At 45.3% G+C, this 20,694-nt stretch overlaps 1 protein-coding gene across 1 annotated transcript; it reads left to right on the plus strand.

The window, feature by feature from the left end:
• The first annotated feature begins 2,221 nt into the window (after nucleotides 1-2,221).
• Nucleotides 2,222-19,857, plus strand: Med17 (mediator complex subunit 17). The gene is made up of 12 exons (XM_076926028.1): nucleotides 2,222-2,604; nucleotides 4,256-4,422; nucleotides 5,684-5,903; nucleotides 7,378-7,514; nucleotides 7,593-7,677; nucleotides 9,380-9,532; nucleotides 10,274-10,404; nucleotides 11,220-11,404; nucleotides 14,231-14,368; nucleotides 16,120-16,237; nucleotides 18,131-18,290; nucleotides 19,277-19,857. Exons 1-12 carry the CDS (start codon nucleotides 2,361-2,363, stop codon nucleotides 19,486-19,488), a joined length of 1,950 nt encoding a protein of 649 aa, XP_076782143.1. The 5' UTR covers nucleotides 2,222-2,360; the 3' UTR covers nucleotides 19,489-19,857.
• The last annotated feature ends 837 nt before the right edge of the window (nucleotides 19,858-20,694 follow it).

Below are 20,694 nucleotides of genomic sequence, written 5' to 3' on the forward strand. Positions count from 1 at the left end.
GCTTTAATAGTTCCTGTATGAGCTTTGACTTTCCCACAGACATCAATGGAACATTCGGGTGCTCTTGACTTGTCAAATGTAGGTTTAAAGGCTGCCTGCTGTCAAGCATCACAGCTAGAATTAGGAGCTGGAAAGATGGCTCCACAGTGCTTGCTGCTCTTCCAGAGGACCTGAGTCTATTCCCTACAGCCCACATCAGGTAGCTCACAACTGGCTATAACGACGGCTCCAGGGAGTCCGGTGCCCTCTTCTGATCTCCATTGCACGTACACCATGTGGGGATGGACACAGGCGCACATAAACACACATTTACCTGCAGAGATCAGACTGCCAAGTGGAAGAACTGATACTCTTCAGTGTTCAACTGGTTAAGTGCTCTCTGCTCTACCTGGATGGAAATCCTGGGTAGGCAAGCTTGTTAAATGTTGGTCTCCAGAAGCTTTTGTTTCCTTCAATGTCAGACAGTAATGAGTGCTGACAGTGTTGGAGGCCAGGGTGAGGGGTGCATTGTAACTGGAAACTCTAATGTTTCCACTTCCTTGTTAAATGTTGGTCTCCAGCAGCTTTCATTTCCCTCAGTGTCTGACAGCAGTGGGTAGTGACAGTGTAAATGAAACTCTCTAATGCCTCCACCTCCCTTTTTCTTTGTGCCCTAACTTCTCTTGGAACTTTTCAGTATTTCCTTCAGCTGTCAGTGCTGTGGTCACAACTACTTGGAGTACTATTTCTGCTAGGAGGGTTTGAGAACCAGGGCATCTGGAGGGCTGTTCAGACTCTGGACACTGGGCCCAACTAGGATCGCTCCAGAAGCATCTCCTCCAGCAGATGGAATCTCCAAAGCTTTAGTGGCTGCACCAGCACTACCAGCGGGATGCAGGCCTGTGGACATTGTCAATAGTTAGTCTGAGGCTTCTGCAGACTACAGCTTCTACAGCTGTCAGACAGGTTTGCTAAGGCCTCCATCTACACTTTGTAGTGGGAAACAAGGGCCCAAAGACTTGACAAATGATTTCTAGACAAGGCAAAGGTTGTTCAGGAGCCCAGGATTAGACTCAAAGTGGTATCAAGGGCCAGCCTGGTCTACAGAGTGAGTTCCAAGACAGCCAGGGCTACACAGAGAAACTCTTAAAACAAACAAAACGAAATCACTGGATGGAAGTAGGGGGTTTAGTACCTATCAAGCTGTGGGGCACTGTTGCCAACCAGCTAGTGTTCCTTGCTTTCTCTGGTGCAGCCTACATGTTGAAAGTAAGCAGGGAAAGGCCACTCAGTAAAAAGCATGGCTGGACCTGACATCCTAACACCACAAGGAGAATGCCTTTTGGTGGGTCACCTGAGGAGTAGTCTGCTCATACAGCCCAAGAAGGAGTATTTGGGCCAGTCACAGCCATTTGTTTGGCTAAAGACAGGTGTCTATTGTCCGTGTGTGTACATGTCTGTGACTGTGTGAATGTATGCCACCTGTGTGAGGAGAAAACATAGCTCTCCATTTTGTCATTAAGTCACTAGTCACAGTGGTCTGCACCAAGTCCTGGCCCAAACTGTGCCTACTGGGCCAGGACAATCAGTTGCAATCTTTTGTGTAGGCATATCTGAGTGTTCTTGGAGTGTTTAAGACACCTGGTGCAGTCTGGATGGTTAGTGCTGCTACCTGTTTGACTCAGTCTTTTTGCTGGAAATCAGGGAGACTCCAAGAGCTGAGAATTATAAGGTGTGTTTGTGAGTGTTTACATAAACGTAAAGCCCTTACTTGTAACGGTACATGCGTCTTCATCGTTAACTTCACTGAATGTAGAATCACCTAGAGGAGATACCTCTGGGAGTATGTTCTCAGAGAGGTTTAACTAGGAAGTGAAAACCTACCGAGAAAGTGAGTGGACGCATCCCATGGACTGGGTCCCATACTGAATCAATGGGAGTGGTGCGGTGGGTACGCTGCGTGTCCCAAAAATCAAATAACCAACTAACAAAGAAGCTGCGTGTCTCAATAACCAATCAACAAATTAATCAGGTCAATAAGAAATAAGTTATTTCAAAAACCAAGCAACCAACTAAACAAACAAACAAAAATTACAACGCCCAGCCCATCTCCATAATCATCCCACGCTGCGGCGCGCCCCAGGCAGACGGAAGTTTCCCGGCTCGCGCGTGCAGCATACCGGAAGTGTCCGGGCGGCTGGCCCTCCGCGCCTGCTCATAGCGTTCCGCGAGACGCTGCGCGGAGGATTGTGGGGCAGCGGTGGTGGTTGGTTTCCGCCCGGGCCGTCGCGTCGGGCTTTCGGGGAGCTTGGTGTCCAGCTTTCTGTGTCCGTGCTCTTGTTTCTGAGTCTCCGGCGGGTCGCCCGCAGGCCGCCGCCAGCATGTCGGGCGTGCGAGCTGTGCGCATCAGCATCGAGTCGGCCTGCGAGAAGCAGGTGCAGGAGGTGGGCCTGGATGGCACCGAGACGTACCTGCAGCCGCTGTCCATGTCGCAGAACCTGGCGCGCCTGGCGCAGCGCATCGATTTCAGCCAGGGCTCCGGCTCTGAGGAGGAGGAGGCGGCGGGGCCTGACAGCGACGCGCCGGACTGGGGGGGCGCGGGGGCCGACCAGGACGACGAGGAGGGTGAGGCTTCGCCCTCGTTGCTGGTTCTGCCCCAGGGTCTCCCCTAGGAGTAAAGTGTGGTTTTTCAGTGGGCGCCCTTGAGCCTAGCAGCCCCCACTTGTAATGAGAAGTATTGACAGCAGTTGGAAGGCCGACCCAGTCGGGACAAGGAGTCATGTACAACCTGGCAATCGCCTTTTTTTTTTTTTTGAACAGCTGAAAGCTTTGGGGGACGATTTTAGATGGAGAGACAGGTGATACTTTAAAGATTACCACTGAAACTTTGAGGTGAATGAATTATAAGGAAACAAAACTGAAAGGGGAGTTTGGAGAAGCAACTAGACTGGATTTCGGATTCTTCTTATCAAAGAAACAAAAATTTCAAAACCACAGTTCTTGTTTTAGTGATGTGACAGAGTCGGTTTAAGTGGGGATGTTCGTGTCTAGTGTGGCAATTGGCCAGGCAGAGGAAGTCAGATTTATGCAAAACATGAGCTAATAGTGAGACACCATTTCAATAAGTAAATAAAAGTTTAACTGCAGTTTTCATAAATTTGGTAGAAAGTTAAAACATTTGGGGACTGGAGAGATGGCTCCGCGGTTAAGAGCACTGACTGCTCTTTCAGAGGTCCTGAGTTCAAGTCCCAGCAACCACATGGTGGTTCACAACCATCAGTAGACAGCAACAGTGTACTCACATACATTAAATCAAACAAATCTTTAAGAAAAAAAAAAAAAAAACGCAACATTGTTATTAACCTGTGTTGGAAGGGCAGATTAGCTCAGTAGTTTTAAATGCAAAATTTGAAATGTATATCATATTTGATCCATGAAATCCCCCACCTCCAGAAAGAACTATAGAGCATAAGTGAGTATTGAGATCCAATACTACCATCATTAAAAGCATTTGACCTGTCTATTAAGTGACAGGCTTAAATGGCTGCCTCCAGGCTTCCAAACATCTTGAGATGTGTGAAAGAATGAATAGGTCCTATATTCTGGGTTGAGATAGCTCTAAGGACATAATAGCTAAAGGAATGGGCAAGTATCAGTGTGTGTTAAACTGGCTGGAAAAGCTTTGGAAGGGTTCACCCCAGCTGCTAAGAATGGTGATGTCTCAGGAGGGAGGACAGCCAGGCCTGGGATTAAAAGAAAACTTTTGACTTTCACTCTCTGGTCCTTTATCGTGAACTCCGTAGAGTGAGCATGTATTAAAAATTGACTAAAACTAAGATATACTCATGAAGCCAGTAGTAGGCCATTGGGGGCTTTGCCTGTTGTTTTGAGGTTCAGAAATTTGCCACAGGTATTCAAGTTCTAAATGTTGGAAGGAAGCAGGTTATTTTAAAGGCTTACATGGGCCTGGAGATACAGTTCAGTGCTTATCTGGGATGAATGAAACTCTAGGTTCAGAAAGATTGGAATGCCTACCTAAGATATCTTAATGACAGTTTGGGGTCCTGTGGAAATTAGACTGGCATTTGTTTTGCCGTAAAAGGAGTGTTAAATGTTAACAGTTCAAGACAAGGGGTGAGGAGGAGTTGAAGGAGGGGCAGTTTGTAAGAGAACTCATTTTTCCTTTTCACACTTTTAAATCTCTATGAGCCTTCTTCTGCCTTGTATTCTGTGTAACCAGTACACATGTGTTTCTGGTTTTCTTTCTGTTTTTCAGGGTTGGTAAAATTCCAACCTTCTCTGTGGCCTTGGGACTCGGTGAGGAACAATTTGCGAAGTGCCCTCACAGAGATGTGTGTTCTCTATGATGTCCTCAGTATTGTCAGGGACAAAAAGTTCATGACTCTGGACCCCGTCTCTCAGGATGCACTTCCTCCCAAACAGGTACATGTGCCCGTTAACTGAACATCTTTAAGTCCTAGGATCAGTATTTGGTTGTGTGCATTTTGCTCTCTTTTACTTTGTTGAAAAGTTAAATCCATAATCTAGACCAGTGGCTCAATGATTAAGAACATATACTGTTGTTACAGATGATCTGAGTTCGATTCTTAGTACCCACATCAGTCAGCTTAAACCTGCCTGTAGCTCCAGCTCCAGGAGATCTCACACCCCCGACCTCTTCAGATGCTCATCCACACGTATACACATAATAAAGTAGTATTAGTATTAGGAAAGAGAAGAATTAAGTCCTGGCAAAGATGTAAGGACTGAACACCTCACAGATGAGGAGTATCTTTGAATCTGGCTCCTTATGTAGCTAGAGAATGAGTGTGGCCTCTCTCCATCCAGGTACTAACCAGGCCTGACCAACCTAGCTAGTCTGTGAGGTCAAGTGAGGTGGTGGGAATTCAGAGTAGTATAATTGCAGAAGGCTGGGGCCTTTTGTGAAACTTACTCATGCAAAATGTTTCGCTTTGTTTTTGGACACACTCTACCATCAAACGACTTGCACTTGTTAGACTTGTCATGTGGGAGTGCAGCTACTCAATGAAACACAAAGCTGGTGGTTGTACACACAGTCTGCAGTCACTTTTCAACAGCTTCCGTCAGTAAGTGTAGTTAATGCAGTGCTTCGGACTGATACCAGTCGTGATTTCAGAAGTACTGGAGGCACCTACTTGATCTTATGTCAGTTGTAAGCTTGGTGTTGATGTGTACCATATAGATGTTGGTTTCTTTGCGTAGTTACATCTAAGCAGGGGGGTGGGATTTAACGTGAAGTATGGGTGCCACAGAAAGGCATGCACAGGTAGGAGCTGGATGGTGAGGACAAGGCTCCAGTCTAGTTTGCCCCAAGTGGTGTATTGCTGAGTTCTCGTTTCTGGGCCACTATGGTAATTTGGCTTAAGGTCACTTTGTAAGCTTGCCAAGAAACAGGTTACATTTGTTGTTTTAAAAAAGTTTTGCAAGGGAAAATTTTTTTTCAAAATCGTGGTATGTTATGTCACCATCTGCTCATTTTTCTTCCACATTTTTTCATTACGTTTTTGTGTATGTATTTGTGTGTGTGTGTGTGGTTTGTTTAATCACAACTTTTCTTCCAAGTAAAACATTTTCTGCTTGAGAAAATATGTAGTTTTAAGTGTACCTAAGATAATTTGGAACTCATTTTCGATAGAAAACATGCTACATTATTTGTTGCTAGAGTCCGCAGACGCTGCAGCTGATCTCTAAGAAGAAGTCCCTTGCTGGGGCAGCCCAAATCCTACTGAAGGGGGCAGAAAGACTGACCAAGTCAGTGACTGAGAACCAGGAAAATAAGCTCCAGCGAGACTTCAATTCTGAGCTCTTGAGACTACGGCAGCACTGGAAACTGAGGAAGGTGGGAGACAAGATCCTAGGTGACCTGAGCTACAGAAGTGCAGGTACAGATATCTGACCATAGAAACTGCTTTGTGTGATGTCTCCTAGCCTCCTGCCGTGATCATTTCTCAGCTCCCTGTTGGACAGTGATATTTAATGTCTTTACCCATAAGCCAAAACCATTCTTGGCAAGCTCGGTGTCACACACCTGGATGGAGTCCTAACACTTGGAAATTGAAGTGGGAGAGTCGAGAGTTCAAGGCCAACTTCGCCTACATGAGACCCTCCCTATCTTGAAAATCCCCAGACAGGCCAGTCGTACTGTAACAGCTACATTGAAGAGAAAGTTCAGAGGCAGCATATTTGAGGTTTGGAGTCCAGGGGAGATGGCCAAACAGTCCTGCTGGGATGCTTGACAACAGCAGTAGAGATGTCGAAGATTGCTTGTGCCAAAGTCAGACTGCTACTAAAATACAATCTGAGGTCAGTGCCCCAGCACTGATGTGAGTCCCACTACAAGATAAATTGGTGCTTTCTGGTTTTAAACATTGTAACTTCTTTACCCAAAATGATTATGGGCAAACACTTAATTTCTCTTTGGGCTGATCCCTTGAGATTGTGGAAGAATTTAGTTGCTCTCTTTAATTGCAAGAAGATCCTGAGTGTCTTTTCCTATTAGACAGGCATTGCACTTAACCATCCACTAACAATGTAACCATTACTTAGATTTCTGGCCTGCATAGAGGCACTGCACATCAAAGGAGAGGAGCTGGGGGGAACAGTGCTCTGAGCACTGTCAGTTTGTCTTTCTGATGCTGAATTCACTTTATCAAAACTCCAGGAGAATAGTGTGGAGTCTGTAGAGGTCAGGCTACAGTGACATCTTTTAAAACAGGCAGGTGTGCATCACCATGCTCACGAAGGTTTTTTTTTTTTTTTTCAGATTTTTTGTTTTTTGTTTTTTTCGAGACAGGGTTTCTCTGTGTAGCCCTGGCTGTCCTGGAACTCACTCTGTAGACCAGGCTGGCCTCGAACTCAGAAATCTGCCAGCCTCTGCCTCCCAAGTGCTGGGATTAAAGGCGTGCGCCACCACCGCCCGACTCATGAAGTCTTATGTTGTTTGGTTTTATTTGTAGACAAGATCTCATCGTGTAGCTCTCCTTGGCCTGGAATTCCCTATGTAGACCTCACCTGTCTCTACCTCTTTTCTACTTCCTTTTTGGTTTGACTCACCCAGCAGGACTGTTTGGCCATCTCCCCTGGACTCTAAACCTCAAATATGCTGCCTTTGAACTTTCTCTTCAATGTAGCTGTTACAGTAAGACTGGTCTGTCTGGGAATTTTCAAGATAGGGTCTTATGTAGGCGGTGTTGGCTTTGAACTCTTGACCCTCCCACCTAGGCCTCCAAGTGCCTCCCTCTCAGCATGCACGTTTCCAATGGAAAGAATTCATATTTTAGTGATGTGGGGGTAAAGTGTTATACTTGATAATTGGTATTAATTTGTTAATTATTTTGATCTTTAATACCCAATTAGGCTCTCTCTTTCCCCATCATGGTACCTTTGAAGTGATAAAGAATACAGACATTGACTTGGATAAAAAGATACCCGAAGATTACTGTCCTCTAGATGTCCAGATTCCTAGTGATTTAGAGGGGTCTGCATATATCAAGGTACTGATTAGAGTTTTTCAAGTTATTTCTTGGCAATTACCCTGAAACCACTTTGCTAACGTTTTTCATGTTCTGTAGGTTTCTATTCAGAAACAGGCTCCAGACATTGGTGATCTTGGCACAGTTAACCTTTTTAAGAGACCTTTGCCCAAATCCAAGCCAGGTATGTCATGGTGTCTACACTCCATTCTCCACTCACAAACTCAGCAAGCCAAGTGTAAAGAGAGAGGGAAGGAGACCTCTGGTGTGAAAAAAATAGGAAGTTGGCGGTTATTGAAGATGTCTTAAGCAGTGAGAGTTAAGAGACGGAGGATGCTCAGGAAGAAAGATACCCCAGAGCGTGGATGTGGGTTCTTAAAGAGCTGCCATCTGTGTTTGGTTTTTTTAGACAATCTTTGACTTTAAACTCATAATCCTTCTGCCTCGGCCTTCTGCATGCTAGAATTACAAACATGAAATGCCATGCTTGCTTCTGGAAATGTACTTTTTATTAAAAATAAAGCACTAGTGAATAGCTATATATTTTTGTAGGTTGACGTATACTAGGTGTCTCTGTGTAAAAGAAGATGGTCAACGTCTCCAAGGCTTGAAATATCACAGGAAGTGGAGACGCTGAGAACATAGAGGTTGGGGAAGGGTGCTCAGAAGCACTGTCTTCTGGGCCTGGCACAGCTGTGCACTCATGCACTCTGGCTGTGGTTACCTGCTACAGACTTGTACCTGACTGGGCCCCATCATTCCACTGTGGGTGGTTAAGGGGCTCACACGGCCTCACCCTTACTGAGGGACTGCGGGCTGCTAATGGTTTCTAGGCAAGGTGATGCAGACGGGAGTCCCTGCAGGCATTGCAGCCAGCATCCAAATTATACAAATGAGTAAGACTGAAACTCTGTTCAGCTTGACACCACTGGTTCAAACTTGTAGAGTCTGACGCCAGGCAGTTTATTTTAACCATATTTAAGTACAGCACAATTTTGGAAAAAAAGTTTTCTGATGACAAGTAACTCAGTGCCATGTGTACAACAAAGCTTAAGACATGTTTACATTGAAATTCTTTTCAAAGTACATATGGCTTCTTCCATAAAGATGGGTACTGTTGACTCAGAAACAGTGCCCAAGATTTAGGGTCTAGGGAACTTGATTGAGGTAAACATAATGCCTGTGGGTGTCAGGATTTGCCCAGCCCTAAGATAACACAGAAGTCACTTAGGCTGATGTAAAGTACAAGTGACATCTCATAAGGATGTGTTTAATGTTTAATGGAATTAAAAGCAGTGTTCAGGGTTTAGGGGAAAAGGGTCTGGGATAAACAAAACAGTATTCTAGAGTATATGGGTGGAGCGTGGCTCTGTAGGTAGCAAAGGATCACCAGGCTGTAAACTATCCTTTCCTAGCATCCCAGGAGGAAGACAGGTGAACTGCTTCCTTGGAAGACATAAGCCTACATGTTTAACTTTGCATGGATTTTCCAGTGCTTATCTGTGTTCACTAGGACCTCTGGCCCTCTAAAGTGCAGCCACTGATTAGCTGCCTATAGTCCTGTAAATAGCCTCATGCTCATATGAGGGCCACAAACTGACACACACACGCACACATGCATGCGGGAAAGAGGCTTTGGAAGAAGAGTTTGAGTAGGAAAGGGAAAGGGTAAGAGAGAGAGACAGAGAGACAGACAGGTGAAAATGAACAAAAGCTTGTTTGCATCTCTGAAATTGTAGAATTTTTTAAAAGTGAGACTTTCTGTTTGAACAGAGGTTATAGCAGTATTCTCTGAAGCTTTGATTTTGAAGTGAGGTCATTGTTCGTGCAGCTGTATACACGATCTGGCTGGACATGGCTTTATACACATGCCTTCTGTCTTTCAGGTTCCCCACACTGGCAGACAAAATTGGAAGCAGCACAAAATGTTCTTCTTTGTAAGGAAATTTTTGCACAGCTCTCTCGGGAAGCCGTTCAGATTAAGTCTCAGATCCCTCACATTGTGGTGAAAAACCAGATCATCTCTCAGCCCTTTCCAAGTAAGAGCAGGCAGCCTGCTGAAACCTGCAAGCAGGATTTTATGGTGTGGGTGTGCTGTAGGAGTGGCCTCAGGTCGAGGCTGTGCTGTGCATCATGGCGGCAAGGAAGGCCGGCAGTACTGCCCACTCTGTTCTGTGACCTCAGGGTGGCATCTTAGGCATTCATGGCATATGTTAAAAATTGTGGTGCTGTGGTTTTAGGCAGCAGCAGCTGTGCTGTCAAGTGGCATTTATTTCAAGGATACTTGCATTTTCTAAATGAGGTACCAACTTAAAAAAAATAGAATATTCCTAGTTTGTAGAAGAAATTTTTGTTCAGAAGCCATCAAGCTTAACCTAGAAATCAGTTATCAATGGCTGCATTGTTAGTTTAGGGTTAGATATGAACAGCTCTGCCCTATGCTTTTAGGAGCAGGGAAGAGAGCCTGGCAAAACTCGGTCCTAACTTCTTGTTGATACATAACTAGAAAAGCTTGTTTGTAAGATTCTGTGTTTATAAAAGCCAAGCATTGAGAGCTGTCCCCAGTCTTCTTGAGTTCCAGCTCAGGATCAGAGCCACAGTGTAGTCTGTGAAATATTACCGTTGTCCAAGCCTGTGAGGATTTATCACATTATGTAAAGGAGGCCATCGGACTCAGGTGCTCACTTCAGATTCTTGAGAATGTGCTGTGACTGTCCCTTGGAAGGATGGCGTGTGTCCAGTTCCTGGCTTATCTGTATCTGTCCTGCCTCTCTACACAGGCTTGCAGTTGTCCATTTCTCTGTGCCACTCCTCAGATGATAAGAAGTCCCAGAAAGGTGCTCCAGAGAAGCCTGGTCAGGGGGATCACCTCTACGTCCTGGAGCACAACTTGCACCTGCTAATCAGAGAGGTACCAACTCCAGTGAGGCTCTGCAGTGTGAGCACAGCAGAGCAGTGAACGAGCCTTCCACTGAGGCTCAGGAATGTGCAGCAGTGAAGGAGCCAGCTGTGTGCCAGACGTCAGTACATGGTCCTCGGGCCCAGAAGATCTTGTAGCACTAGGGATACACAGCAAGTTCTGGAGTTAACATGGGAAGCTTGTGCCACTGTACAGAGAAGGGTGGCTCTGGTGGGGGCCCTGGGCTGTCCAACATCATGTTTTGAGACTCCAGTCTCCTATCACCCCCACCCCTAGCCCCCATTCCCCATTCTGTTGATTGTAATGGTATAAAAGCCAGTGTTTTAGGTTTTTTAGTCTGAGGATTTCCCTCAGGATGGAGGAGTGAGGCTCCCAGTTCAATCCCACCATTACATGTTTCTTGGGGTTCTGCCAGGCAGTCTAGGACAGTTGATTAACTATCTGATCATGAGATGAGGTGAGACTTAATGAAGAATGCTTTGTAATTTAAATCTTGAAAATAAAAATTACAGTTCAAAGGAGCCCACCTCTTAATAGACTTGAACCCTGCACATGGTCACTGAGTGCATTTCTCTCTGTATCAAGGTGACTGTGATGAGGATTTGGGGACAGGGTCTCACTGTGTAGCCCTGGCTGACTCGCAACACCTTTGTAGATCAGGCTGGTGTCTGCCTCCTGAGTACTAAAATTAAAGGCATTACTATTACATTTGGCAAGATTACTTTTATTTGAACCCACGTTTGATTAAACATGTTTGTTGTGTTTATTACATGGGTGTTGGTTATTAAAAGTGGCTTTTTTTTCAGTTTCATAAACAGACCTTGAGTTCCACCGTGATGCCACACCCAGCAAGTGCTCCCTTTGGCCACAAAAGAATGAGACTCTCAGGACCTCAAGCTTTTGATAAAAATGAAATTAATTCAATACAGTCCACAGAAGGACTCCTAGAAAAAATAATTAAACAAGCAAAGCATATTTTTCTAAGGAGCAGGTAAGGATGAAGAAAGTTACTGTTTTTCTGTAAAATTGAGTCCTTTTTCTGTCCTCTTTATGTTAATTTTGGGTACATTTTAGCAGAAAGTGGCTAAGAGAAAAACTATGGTGACAGACTGGGTCTTGTCCAGTTGAGGGGTTTGGGGGTGCAGATCCTGCTATCTAGTTGAATGCTCTGTTTTTAACACTACCCAGAACCAGTCCAGACAGCTGGTTGATAGCCAGGAAAATGACTTTTCTCCTCCCTTTGTGTTTTGTTTGGCAGCCCATCTTCGAGGCCCTTACCCCCATGTTGACTTAATTGCTACTTGGGGCAAATAACATTAAAGCCTTTTTTATTTCCTTCCTGATGAGCTGGTTGAAGCTTAGATAATATAATTAGTTTCCTCCGCTAAAGCTAACAGCCCAAGGCTGTGTTAACTCCAAAGTGTGTCTCTTTTTTGTTTTGAGGAGCCCTGGCCTTGAACCGAAAGCTACCTTGTGTCTAACTGCCTTTGCTAGTAAAGGTGTGTGCTGCTGGCCCAGCCTCACTGCCTGTGGCTGCGTGATGAGGGGGAAGTGCATCTTCCTGTGTTAACATCTGTCCTCTCTCCCACACTGACACTGTTTCATCTTGTCTTGAAGGTTCTGTAGCATTGTCATTTAGCAGGTGACAGTGCTTGTGGATATCTTGTTTTCAGTGGCTTTCTACCGCTTGTCATGCCCATGCTATCTAGAGGTGCCAGAATAGGTTTATTTTTTCTGCGGATTAAAATATAAATGGCAGGAGGGCTGGAGAAATGATTCAGTGGTTAAGAACACTGGTTGCTCTTCCAGAGGACCTGGGTTCAATTTCCAGTACCCACATGACAGTCTACAACTGTCTGTAACTCCAGTTCCAGAGGATCTGACACCCTTACACAGACATACAAGCAGGCAAAACACTAGTACACATAAAATAAGTAAATAAATAATTCAGAAAAAAATATTAAACAGCATGAAAGTATTACCAGAAGTCTTGAGGGGTCCCAGCAGAGCCATCTAGTGCAGTACATGGAAATCAGAGTCCCCTTTTAGTAGAGTTTACAAGGGAAAGCCCAGGGCAGGCAAGTATGAGTCTCCCAGCTGTGTGGAAGGAAGGAAGGAGAGAGAAAAAAAGAGGGAACATAGCTGTTTAGCTTGAGTTTAGGCAGTAAGAGGTCAGGACTTTAGCAGAAGAGCACGGAAGCTTGGAATGCTTGTTAGGGAACTAAAAACACACCCAGGTTCCTGCCGGCACTGGGGGGGTCGGCAGGGGGAGGGAGGTCAGAAGAGAAGAAAAAGAAATCCTTACATCTGCAGAGTCAGGTCTGAAAAAGACGGGTAGACCTAGCTGAACCTCAGATTTTGTAATGGCTCCTGGGGACTACACCAGGGCGAAGAAATTCTGGGAAAGCACACAATATTTTACGGTAAACCTGCCTTCCTAGGAGTGATCTACTAGCTAGGTCCTTGATCTGCCCCACTTGATTAACCTCTCAGGAAAGAGACAAGGACCTGTCTTCTCCTAGAGGCAGATTCCATTCTTTACAGTGGCTTATTAGAATATTGGCTCACCGTCCCAGCAGGAGTAGAGACTTGTATCCTTCAGCTTTTAGGAAAGTAAGTTAGGAAGGGGTTTTAGAGCACTGTGGTGCAGTGGAAGAAAGGGAAAGCTAGTGTGGAAGATGGTCTGAGCTTGCCTCATACTGCAAGTCCCTTACTTCCTGCTTCACTGTGCGTGTATAGAAAAGCCTGGTCTTGGGATAAAATAAGTACCTTGTGCAGAAGTCTCTCAGAAACACTACAGTATTGTGTCGGTGAGGGTCTGCTTTCCTTTATGGACTTCAGTGATAAACTCTGCTAATGGGAATGTATTGTTACCTTAAATGTTCTCATTGACTGTAAAGTTAAGTTCTTTGAAGTATGTGACACAGAAGTGTCAGTAAGTAGATCTGAGAAGTAGAAAAGCTTTAAAATGTAACACCCCCCCACACACACACACACACTTACAGAAATAATGGGCTAGTGTGCTAAGTGTATAGGAGGAGGCGCTTTGTGCGTGTGCCGCAAGCCACACCTGTGCGTGTGCCGCCGCACCTGTGCGTGTGCCGCCGCACCTGTGCATGTGCCGCCGCACCTGTGCGTGTGCCGCCGCACCTGTGTGTGTGCCGCCGCACCTGAGGAGCATGAAGTTTTGATTTTTGATAGCCCTGGCTGTCCTGGAACCTGCTATGTCCCAGGTAAAGCTGGGACTACAGAGGGATAGATTGCTTCAAAGCAAAATAAATAAATAAACCCAACCAAAAAAATATAAGCCAGTGCCTGCCAAACACACAGGGCTGTCAGGGAGAACAGATAATAAAGCTCGTGACTGCATGCACAGTTTTTGATGCTTATGTGTAGTGATCATTGCTGTCTTTCTTGATGGGTGATGTTTGGATTGTGCCCAAGTCTCTAGTTTGCCTTAATTATGGTTTATTCCAGGTGTAGGTATGTCCCAAGTCATTTGTTACCAAAGATCACTAATATCTGGGTGCATATCAGATTAGTACCTAGGACTACCTTACCTGTGCGGAATAAGCTTTCATGAGCAAGAGAAGATGAATGAGGTGGTTTGAGTGTGTGTTGTGGTGCAAAGCTATGCACCACACAGCAGTGCATATGCAAGGGCTCCCAGAACCAGCTCACCTCTAGAACCTTCCCTTTCAAATGGTGGTATGGTCGAAAAGTAGGCAAAATTAGATAATTTTCAAATGTATATAAAATTGATACATAATTTAAATCCTTTCATTCTATATGATGATTTTTTAATTTTCCTTTAAAGAACTGCTGCAACCATTGACAGCTTGGCAAGTCGCATTGAGGACCCCCAGATCCAGGCCCATTGGTCAAACATCAACGATGTGTATGAGTCGAGTGTAAAAGTTTTAATCACATCTCAGGGTTATGAACAGATCTGCAAGTAAGTGTCACCAGTAAGTCACACAGACAGCTTGCTGAGGAGCTGTTTGTATCCTTCTCCAAGGGATTCTACAAGCCTCAGGGTTATTTGTTGTAGGCCATGAATTTCTATAAACTATATCACCTATAGCATGTTTGCAAACACAAAAGGTAAGGGGTTGCAGAGATGGCTAAGTGGTTTGAAGTTTTCTTCCAGAGAAGAAACCATTCCTCACAACCAAATCAGGTGGCTCACAACTGCCTGTAACTCCAGCTCCAGGGAATCTTAGGTTCTCTTCTGACCTACTCCAGCTCCAGGGAATCTTAGGTTCTCTTCTGACCTACTCCAGCTCCAGGGAATCTTAGGCTCTCTTCTGACTTACTCCAGCTCCAGGGAATCTTAGGTTCTCTTCTGACCTACTCCAGCTCCAGGGAATCTTAGGCTCTCTTCTGACCTCCAAGGGTGCCTGCACATATGTGGGATACATGCACAAATCTCCTAAAAGCCACGCACAGTCCCATGTTTACGGTTTTGTGTGGGGCTATTTTTGGCCACATGGCAGCCTGTAGGCGATGAGTCGAACATGCCTAGCATCCACACATTGAGTGAAAGCTACCTCACTTGCTAAGATACTCACCAAGCCTGAGTCAGTTCCTGCCTAGAGGCTGTGCATGTCTGTGGTGTCAGGAGTGAGAGGACCATAGACGCCTGCATTCAGCCCAGTCTGCTGAGGGTGGTCAGTTAGTAGTTCTCTCCTGGCCTGGTGTTGTCCTTGGTTCTGATCCATTAGTTGATTATACCTCTAAACCAGGTTGACTATTGTGTGTCTGTGGAATAGCAGCATCGTCCTTGTCCCAGCCTTCTCAGTCAGATGCTTGAGCAAGGTATATGGCTCAGAATGCTTGCTTGGACTTTACAATAAAGCTGGGTGTGCTAGTACACACCTCTAATCCCAGAGTTTGGGAAGTGGAGGCAGGAAGAGCACAGTGAGGTCAAGGCCAGAATGGGCTTTTCAAAACAAGATATCCCGTCTTTAGAAACTGCAGTAAAAGCACATTTGCACCTGTTGCTCTGAGAGTCCCAGCCCTGCCTCTCCAGGCTCTGCAAGTGCTTAGATGCTTTATTTAAGACAGAGCAAACTGGCCACCATGAACAAAGTACTGTGACATGCAAAGTCACTCCCTTGTGAAGGAGGAGCAGAAAGTCTATGCAATACTGATTTTCAGTGTGCCAGTTTTAGTGAGTAAACGCGCATAAGATCAGCTGCAGGAAGTCAGCGTATGTGATGGAAGGGAACTAAGTATGTGTTTACATTTATTTCCTTATCTGGGGGTCGCTGTGCATGCAGACCATGGTACATGTGCAGAGAGGTGAGGAGCTCAGTCTGCAGCTGGTTCTCTCCGTCCACAATGTAGGGACCTGGGATTGAATTCAGGTCCTCAGGCTTGGATGTAAAGAGCCCTTACCTACATTTTAAATCCGGGCCAAGCCCACATATCTCACCACTTGGGGGTTAGAGGATGCTGCTATTCGCATGTCCTCCTGTGACAACTCCAAGGGAAGACAGTCACCTGACTGACTAGCCTGCTATGGAGCAGGTGCCTGTTGCAATCTGAGGAAGTCTGCCTTGGATTTCATTTGGTGGATGTTAAGAAGCCACCTTCACCTGTAACATAAAAGTTGGTTTAGGTCATCAGAGCTGTTGCATCTTTGTGCATGCTGTTAACATGATATAAAGTTGGGATTGTACCAACTAGAGTGTGTGTCTGTAGGTCCATCCAGCTACAGTTGAACATTGGTGTTGAGCAGGTCCGTGTTGTACACAGAGATGGGCGGGTGATCACGTTGTCCCATCAGGAGCAGGAGCTACAGGACTTCCTTCTGTCTCAGGTAGGTTGCACACTGTGCTTTGGTTGGACTTTTGTTTATGATAAGTCTCAATGTAGCTCAGCCTAGCCTGGTATAAGTTGTGTAGCCCAGTAGTCCTCCTGCTTCTGCCTCCTGGTTACTGGGATTGCAAGCGTGCAGCACGTCTGGCCACACCTCGGGCCCTAAGTCCCTAGTTTCATTCATCACTTAAGGAACAAACTGAGCAAGCAGTAGCTGCAATGGTTACAGGAGAGACCGATTTTTCTGCCTTGTCACTTACTTCCAGGACACACTTTTGGTTCATAATCTGTCCTGGTTTTATTTGCACAATTGTTGGGGAATAACCCCTCTTCAGGAAGGGGCAAGTATTAGCCCAAGGAGAGCAGAGAGAGGAAGACAGATGCAAACTACAGCAGCCATCATCCTATATACATAGACAGCCTTAGACATAGCAAGTACAATGGTTTTTAGTCTTTGGCCCTGGAAAGGATTGCTCCTGTGAAAGGACACTGGAAAGTGCTGGCTTCTAGTCCCTGTTCCACGGACTTGTTGGTAACACGAGTGCAAGAAAAGCAGTAGATGGCCACCTTAGAGTTGGGATTAGTTAGTAAAGTGATGAATTGTGGCAGAAAAGGGAGGGGTTTATTCTAATGTAAAACAATGATTATTCACACAAATTAAGAAAAAATATGCTGATACTTTCCTCCAGGTTCGGTTCTCTCACAGAGGATTTGCCTCTTTGATGCCAGGTAATCAGGTGCATCTGAGGAGCACAGCTGACTCAGCCCCATCAGTTCCATCCTAAGTGGGTTGGCTTAGCTGAAGTGTGCATACAGATGTGTTGGACTGTCTCAGAGAGAATGGCAGGTCCAGAGACCAAGGCTGCAAGTGGACAGGGACCAGAGAAGCAGGCAGTGGCAGTAGTGCTGGCCTGGTGCTGCTGCCTTTACTGCTGGTGGCAGATGCATTCCATCAGGGTGAGAGTGAAGAACAAGCAGGATGCTGTTTCCTAAGAGTCAGCTGACCATGTGAGGTGGGAGACCCAGCAGTCATTTAGTGAGGTCTCTGGCCTTGACCAGATGAGCAAGTTTTTGTCATGAGCTCTAGCTTGTTCCTCGCCCCTTCCGAATCCCCTCCCCCGCAAGAGAGACACGGGAGGCGGTGTTCTGGTAGTTACTACAGCGAGGCTTTATTCTTGTATCAGCTGAAGCGGAAGACCCCAAGCCCGGAAAAGGCACTGCTTATATGCACCCTAGAGTGGCGTGTTCACTTCTGATTGGCTGTTCACTCATCACCCCATATTACGCCCCGGGATGGGCAGTGGCTTGGCGCGCTTTAGCCTCTTGCACCTGCGCAGTTTAGTTGTTTACTTGTGGGAGCACTGGATGGATTCGCCATCTTGTAATGGCGAATGTTGTCACCGCTCGCCCCGGCTCCCTACACTAGCTGACCTAGCCAGCCTCACAGGAACAAGTACCAGGAGCACAAGATCTGACCCACTGTGTTCCTTACTATTCTGCTGGCTGCATTGGGTAGCTCCCCCAATGATGGTTCCATTGCCAGAAGCCAGAACATAGTAAACTGATGTGAAGTCTCCCCAGCAGAGAGTAGGGTGAGACTGTGTTTGAAGGGCAAACGGAAGCTGCTTGGAACACTGCAACTTTGATGTTACTCCACATCCATTGATCGAGACAGGAAACTGCAGCAGGCAGGCTTAGGGCCTGAGTCTGCACTCAAGCTGCCGGTAGACACAGACAGCTTCTGCAGTGGAAGGTGGGGTCTACCCTCCTCTCTAGTGGTCATATCACACAGATTTCTCCAACCTGGGCAGGAGGTTGAGAACCCCAGCAAGCTTACAGTTACATCAGCTCACCAAAGTGTGCCTGTGATTCAGTCCCATCTTCTCATTCACAGATGTCACAGCATCAGGTGCATGCGGTTCAGCAGCTTGCCAAGGTTATGGGCTGGCAGGTCCTCAGCTTCAGTAATCATGTGGGACTTGGACCCATCGAGAGTATTGGCAATGCCTCCGCCATCACAGTGGCCTCGCCAAGTGGAGACTATGCTATTTCAGGTACTTTGCACTGCTCCAATGGGAGGTAATGCTTAACATTCTCCTTTAATATAACTAAATGTGCATAGGAGCACATGTATTTCTGTAATAAGTTGATATGTTTGCACTGCTGTTATGTATATTTGTATATATGTATGTGTAAGTGGGGAGGGGCAAGGAGACAGGGAAGCGTGTGTGAGAACTTACTGAGCAAACATTCTGTTCTTATAACTAAGAATATTGGAAAGTTCAAAAAACATTTTTTAAATTGAAAATTTTAATTTAAATTAAATTTTATCATCAGTTATACATCAGTTAAAACTATCAAAACCGAGGCTTCTTTCTTTTGCTTACTCTTTTCTTTCTGGGGAGACTAGGTCTTGTTTGCAGTTTAGGCTGGCTTCAGACTATATACACAGGCTGGTGGTGAACTCGCTTTGTGGCCAGGCCAGCTTCAGTCCTGTCTCAGCTTCTAAGGGTTTGGCTTGCAGGCATAGGTTACTACATCTGGCACATGTTGCCAACTTACAGGGCAGATAATAGTTTAAAAATATTTAGACCATCTTAGAATGTGGGTATGTGCAAAACTTTAGCATTTGGAGGTCTGTCTGACAAGATGTTTTAGCAGGAAAAGGCCCTTGCCACCAAGCCTGAGGACCTGAGTTTGATCACAAGCCCCACATGGTTGTCAGATAGAACTGACATGGTTGTCAGTTGTCTTCTGACTTTCACATGTGCATACATACACACATGCATTTATACATATATGTGCATAAAGTAATAAATAAATTTAATATTTTAGAATTGAAACACTGCCCTTGATCTTACTGTGTAGTCAGAACCAGCCTTGAACTCCTGCTCCTACAGCCTGCACCTCTCAGGGATGTGTACCTCTTATGAGCAGCTCTTGAAACACTTGTGTATGAGATCGTCTAAGCTCTCGGGCAGGGTTTTCTGTCACTTTCTAAGTTGCAAAGTGGATGTACTGATGTTGGTTTCCTCGATAGTTCGCAATGGCCCTGAGAGCGGCAGCAAGATTATGGTTCAGTTTCCCCGTAACCAGTGCAAAGACCTTCCAAAAAGTGATGTTTTACAAGACAGCAAGTGGAGTCATCTCCGTGGACCATTCAAGGAGGTTCAGTGGAACAAGATGGAGGGCCGAAACTTCGTTTATAAAATGGAGCTGCTTATGTCTGCCCTGAGCCCCTGTCTGCTATGATTTTCTCCAGAACAAGTTCCAGAAATACTGACTTGCATGTTTGCAGATCAGTTATAAGCACAAGGGAGAGATGTCTTCCATATATGAGCGCAGCACTGAGCGCAGACTCATGTGCACTGGTGCTCCAGTCTTTCACAGGAGCCCTGTTTAAAAGTTATGTGTTTACCTTGCAGCTTGAATTCTCTCACTTTATAAGTGATGAGAACTTTGGAATGGAAAAATGTATATACAGTTATAGTATGCAGTATGGGGAGATGTAAAATAGGACACTTTTTTATACAGCTAACGTGAAACTAATACTAACTTAAGGGCTTGAATTTGCTTTTAAAAAAATCTTTAATGTTAACATAAACTTTGTGTTTAAAAATCTCCAAGTATTTTGTGAATTTCTTATAACTCATGAGCTGTGTCTCAAGTCAGCTACTCCTGCTGTTTCTTTAAAAATCACCTAAGAACATCTTACAACACAGATTCACTGACCACAACAGGCCATCCCTGTCCCTGCAGTTCACCAAGACCACTCACAGGCGCAGTCCTCCCTAGCACTTGGGGCCCTTGGGGTGTTTGGGACGAGAAATGTTTCATAGCTTATCTTCTTCCTCACGTGAGTCTACATGAACAGGTTAAGAACTTCCTCAAAAAGCACAAGAAACCAAAAAACATGTCATAATACAGTCTCTGTTTTCCCTGTTAATGGTCACTGTCTTTGGCTGTATAGAAACTTTCATAGAGCTGACTGTATTCCACTTGAAATTTGACAAGTTGAGATAAAAGGAGGTGCAACAAGTGTGATGGCTCATGCCTGTAATCCTAGGATTAGGGAGTTGAAGACAGGAAGATCAAAAGTTCAAGTTCAGCCCGATCTGCATGAGTTCTAGGCCATCTGGGACTACGTAGGGGGAACCTTGTCTCAAAGTAAAAATAAAAAAGGAAAAAGGAAAAGGGGTTTTAGTAAACAAAATGTATTCGTGCTATGGATTATGTTTTGCAAGGGGGAAAGAGTGAAATTTAATAGGGAGAAACATAAAGACATATCTAGAATAAGCAGACAGGTCATGTGTATGACAGAGTCCATAGGTGGGGATATAGCTCTCCAGCTGGAGAATGCCTAGCATGTATAAGCACTCAGATTCAAGCTGCAGAATTACAGAGAGAGGGGTGGGTGGATATGACCATTGGAACGTGTACTGTAATGTAGAGACATGC

The sequence above is a fragment of the Arvicanthis niloticus genome, chromosome 27 (assembly GCF_011762505.2).
Source record: "Arvicanthis niloticus isolate mArvNil1 chromosome 27, mArvNil1.pat.X, whole genome shotgun sequence".
Lineage (NCBI taxonomy): Eukaryota > Metazoa > Chordata > Mammalia > Rodentia > Muridae > Arvicanthis > Arvicanthis niloticus.

Excerpts from the sequence above, each read along its gene's own strand:
- Med17 (XM_076926028.1), top strand. The coding sequence starts at position 2,361 with ATGTCGGGCGTGCGAGCTGTGCGCATCAGCATCGAGTCGGCCTGCGAG. Across the intron at positions 9,533-10,273 it reads CATCTCTCAGCCCTTTCCAA|GCTTGCAGTTGTCCATTTCT; the intron begins GTAAGAGCAGGC and ends CTCTCTACACAG. Across the intron at positions 10,405-11,219 it reads TGCACCTGCTAATCAGAGAG|TTTCATAAACAGACCTTGAG; the intron begins GTACCAACTCCA and ends CTTTTTTTTCAG.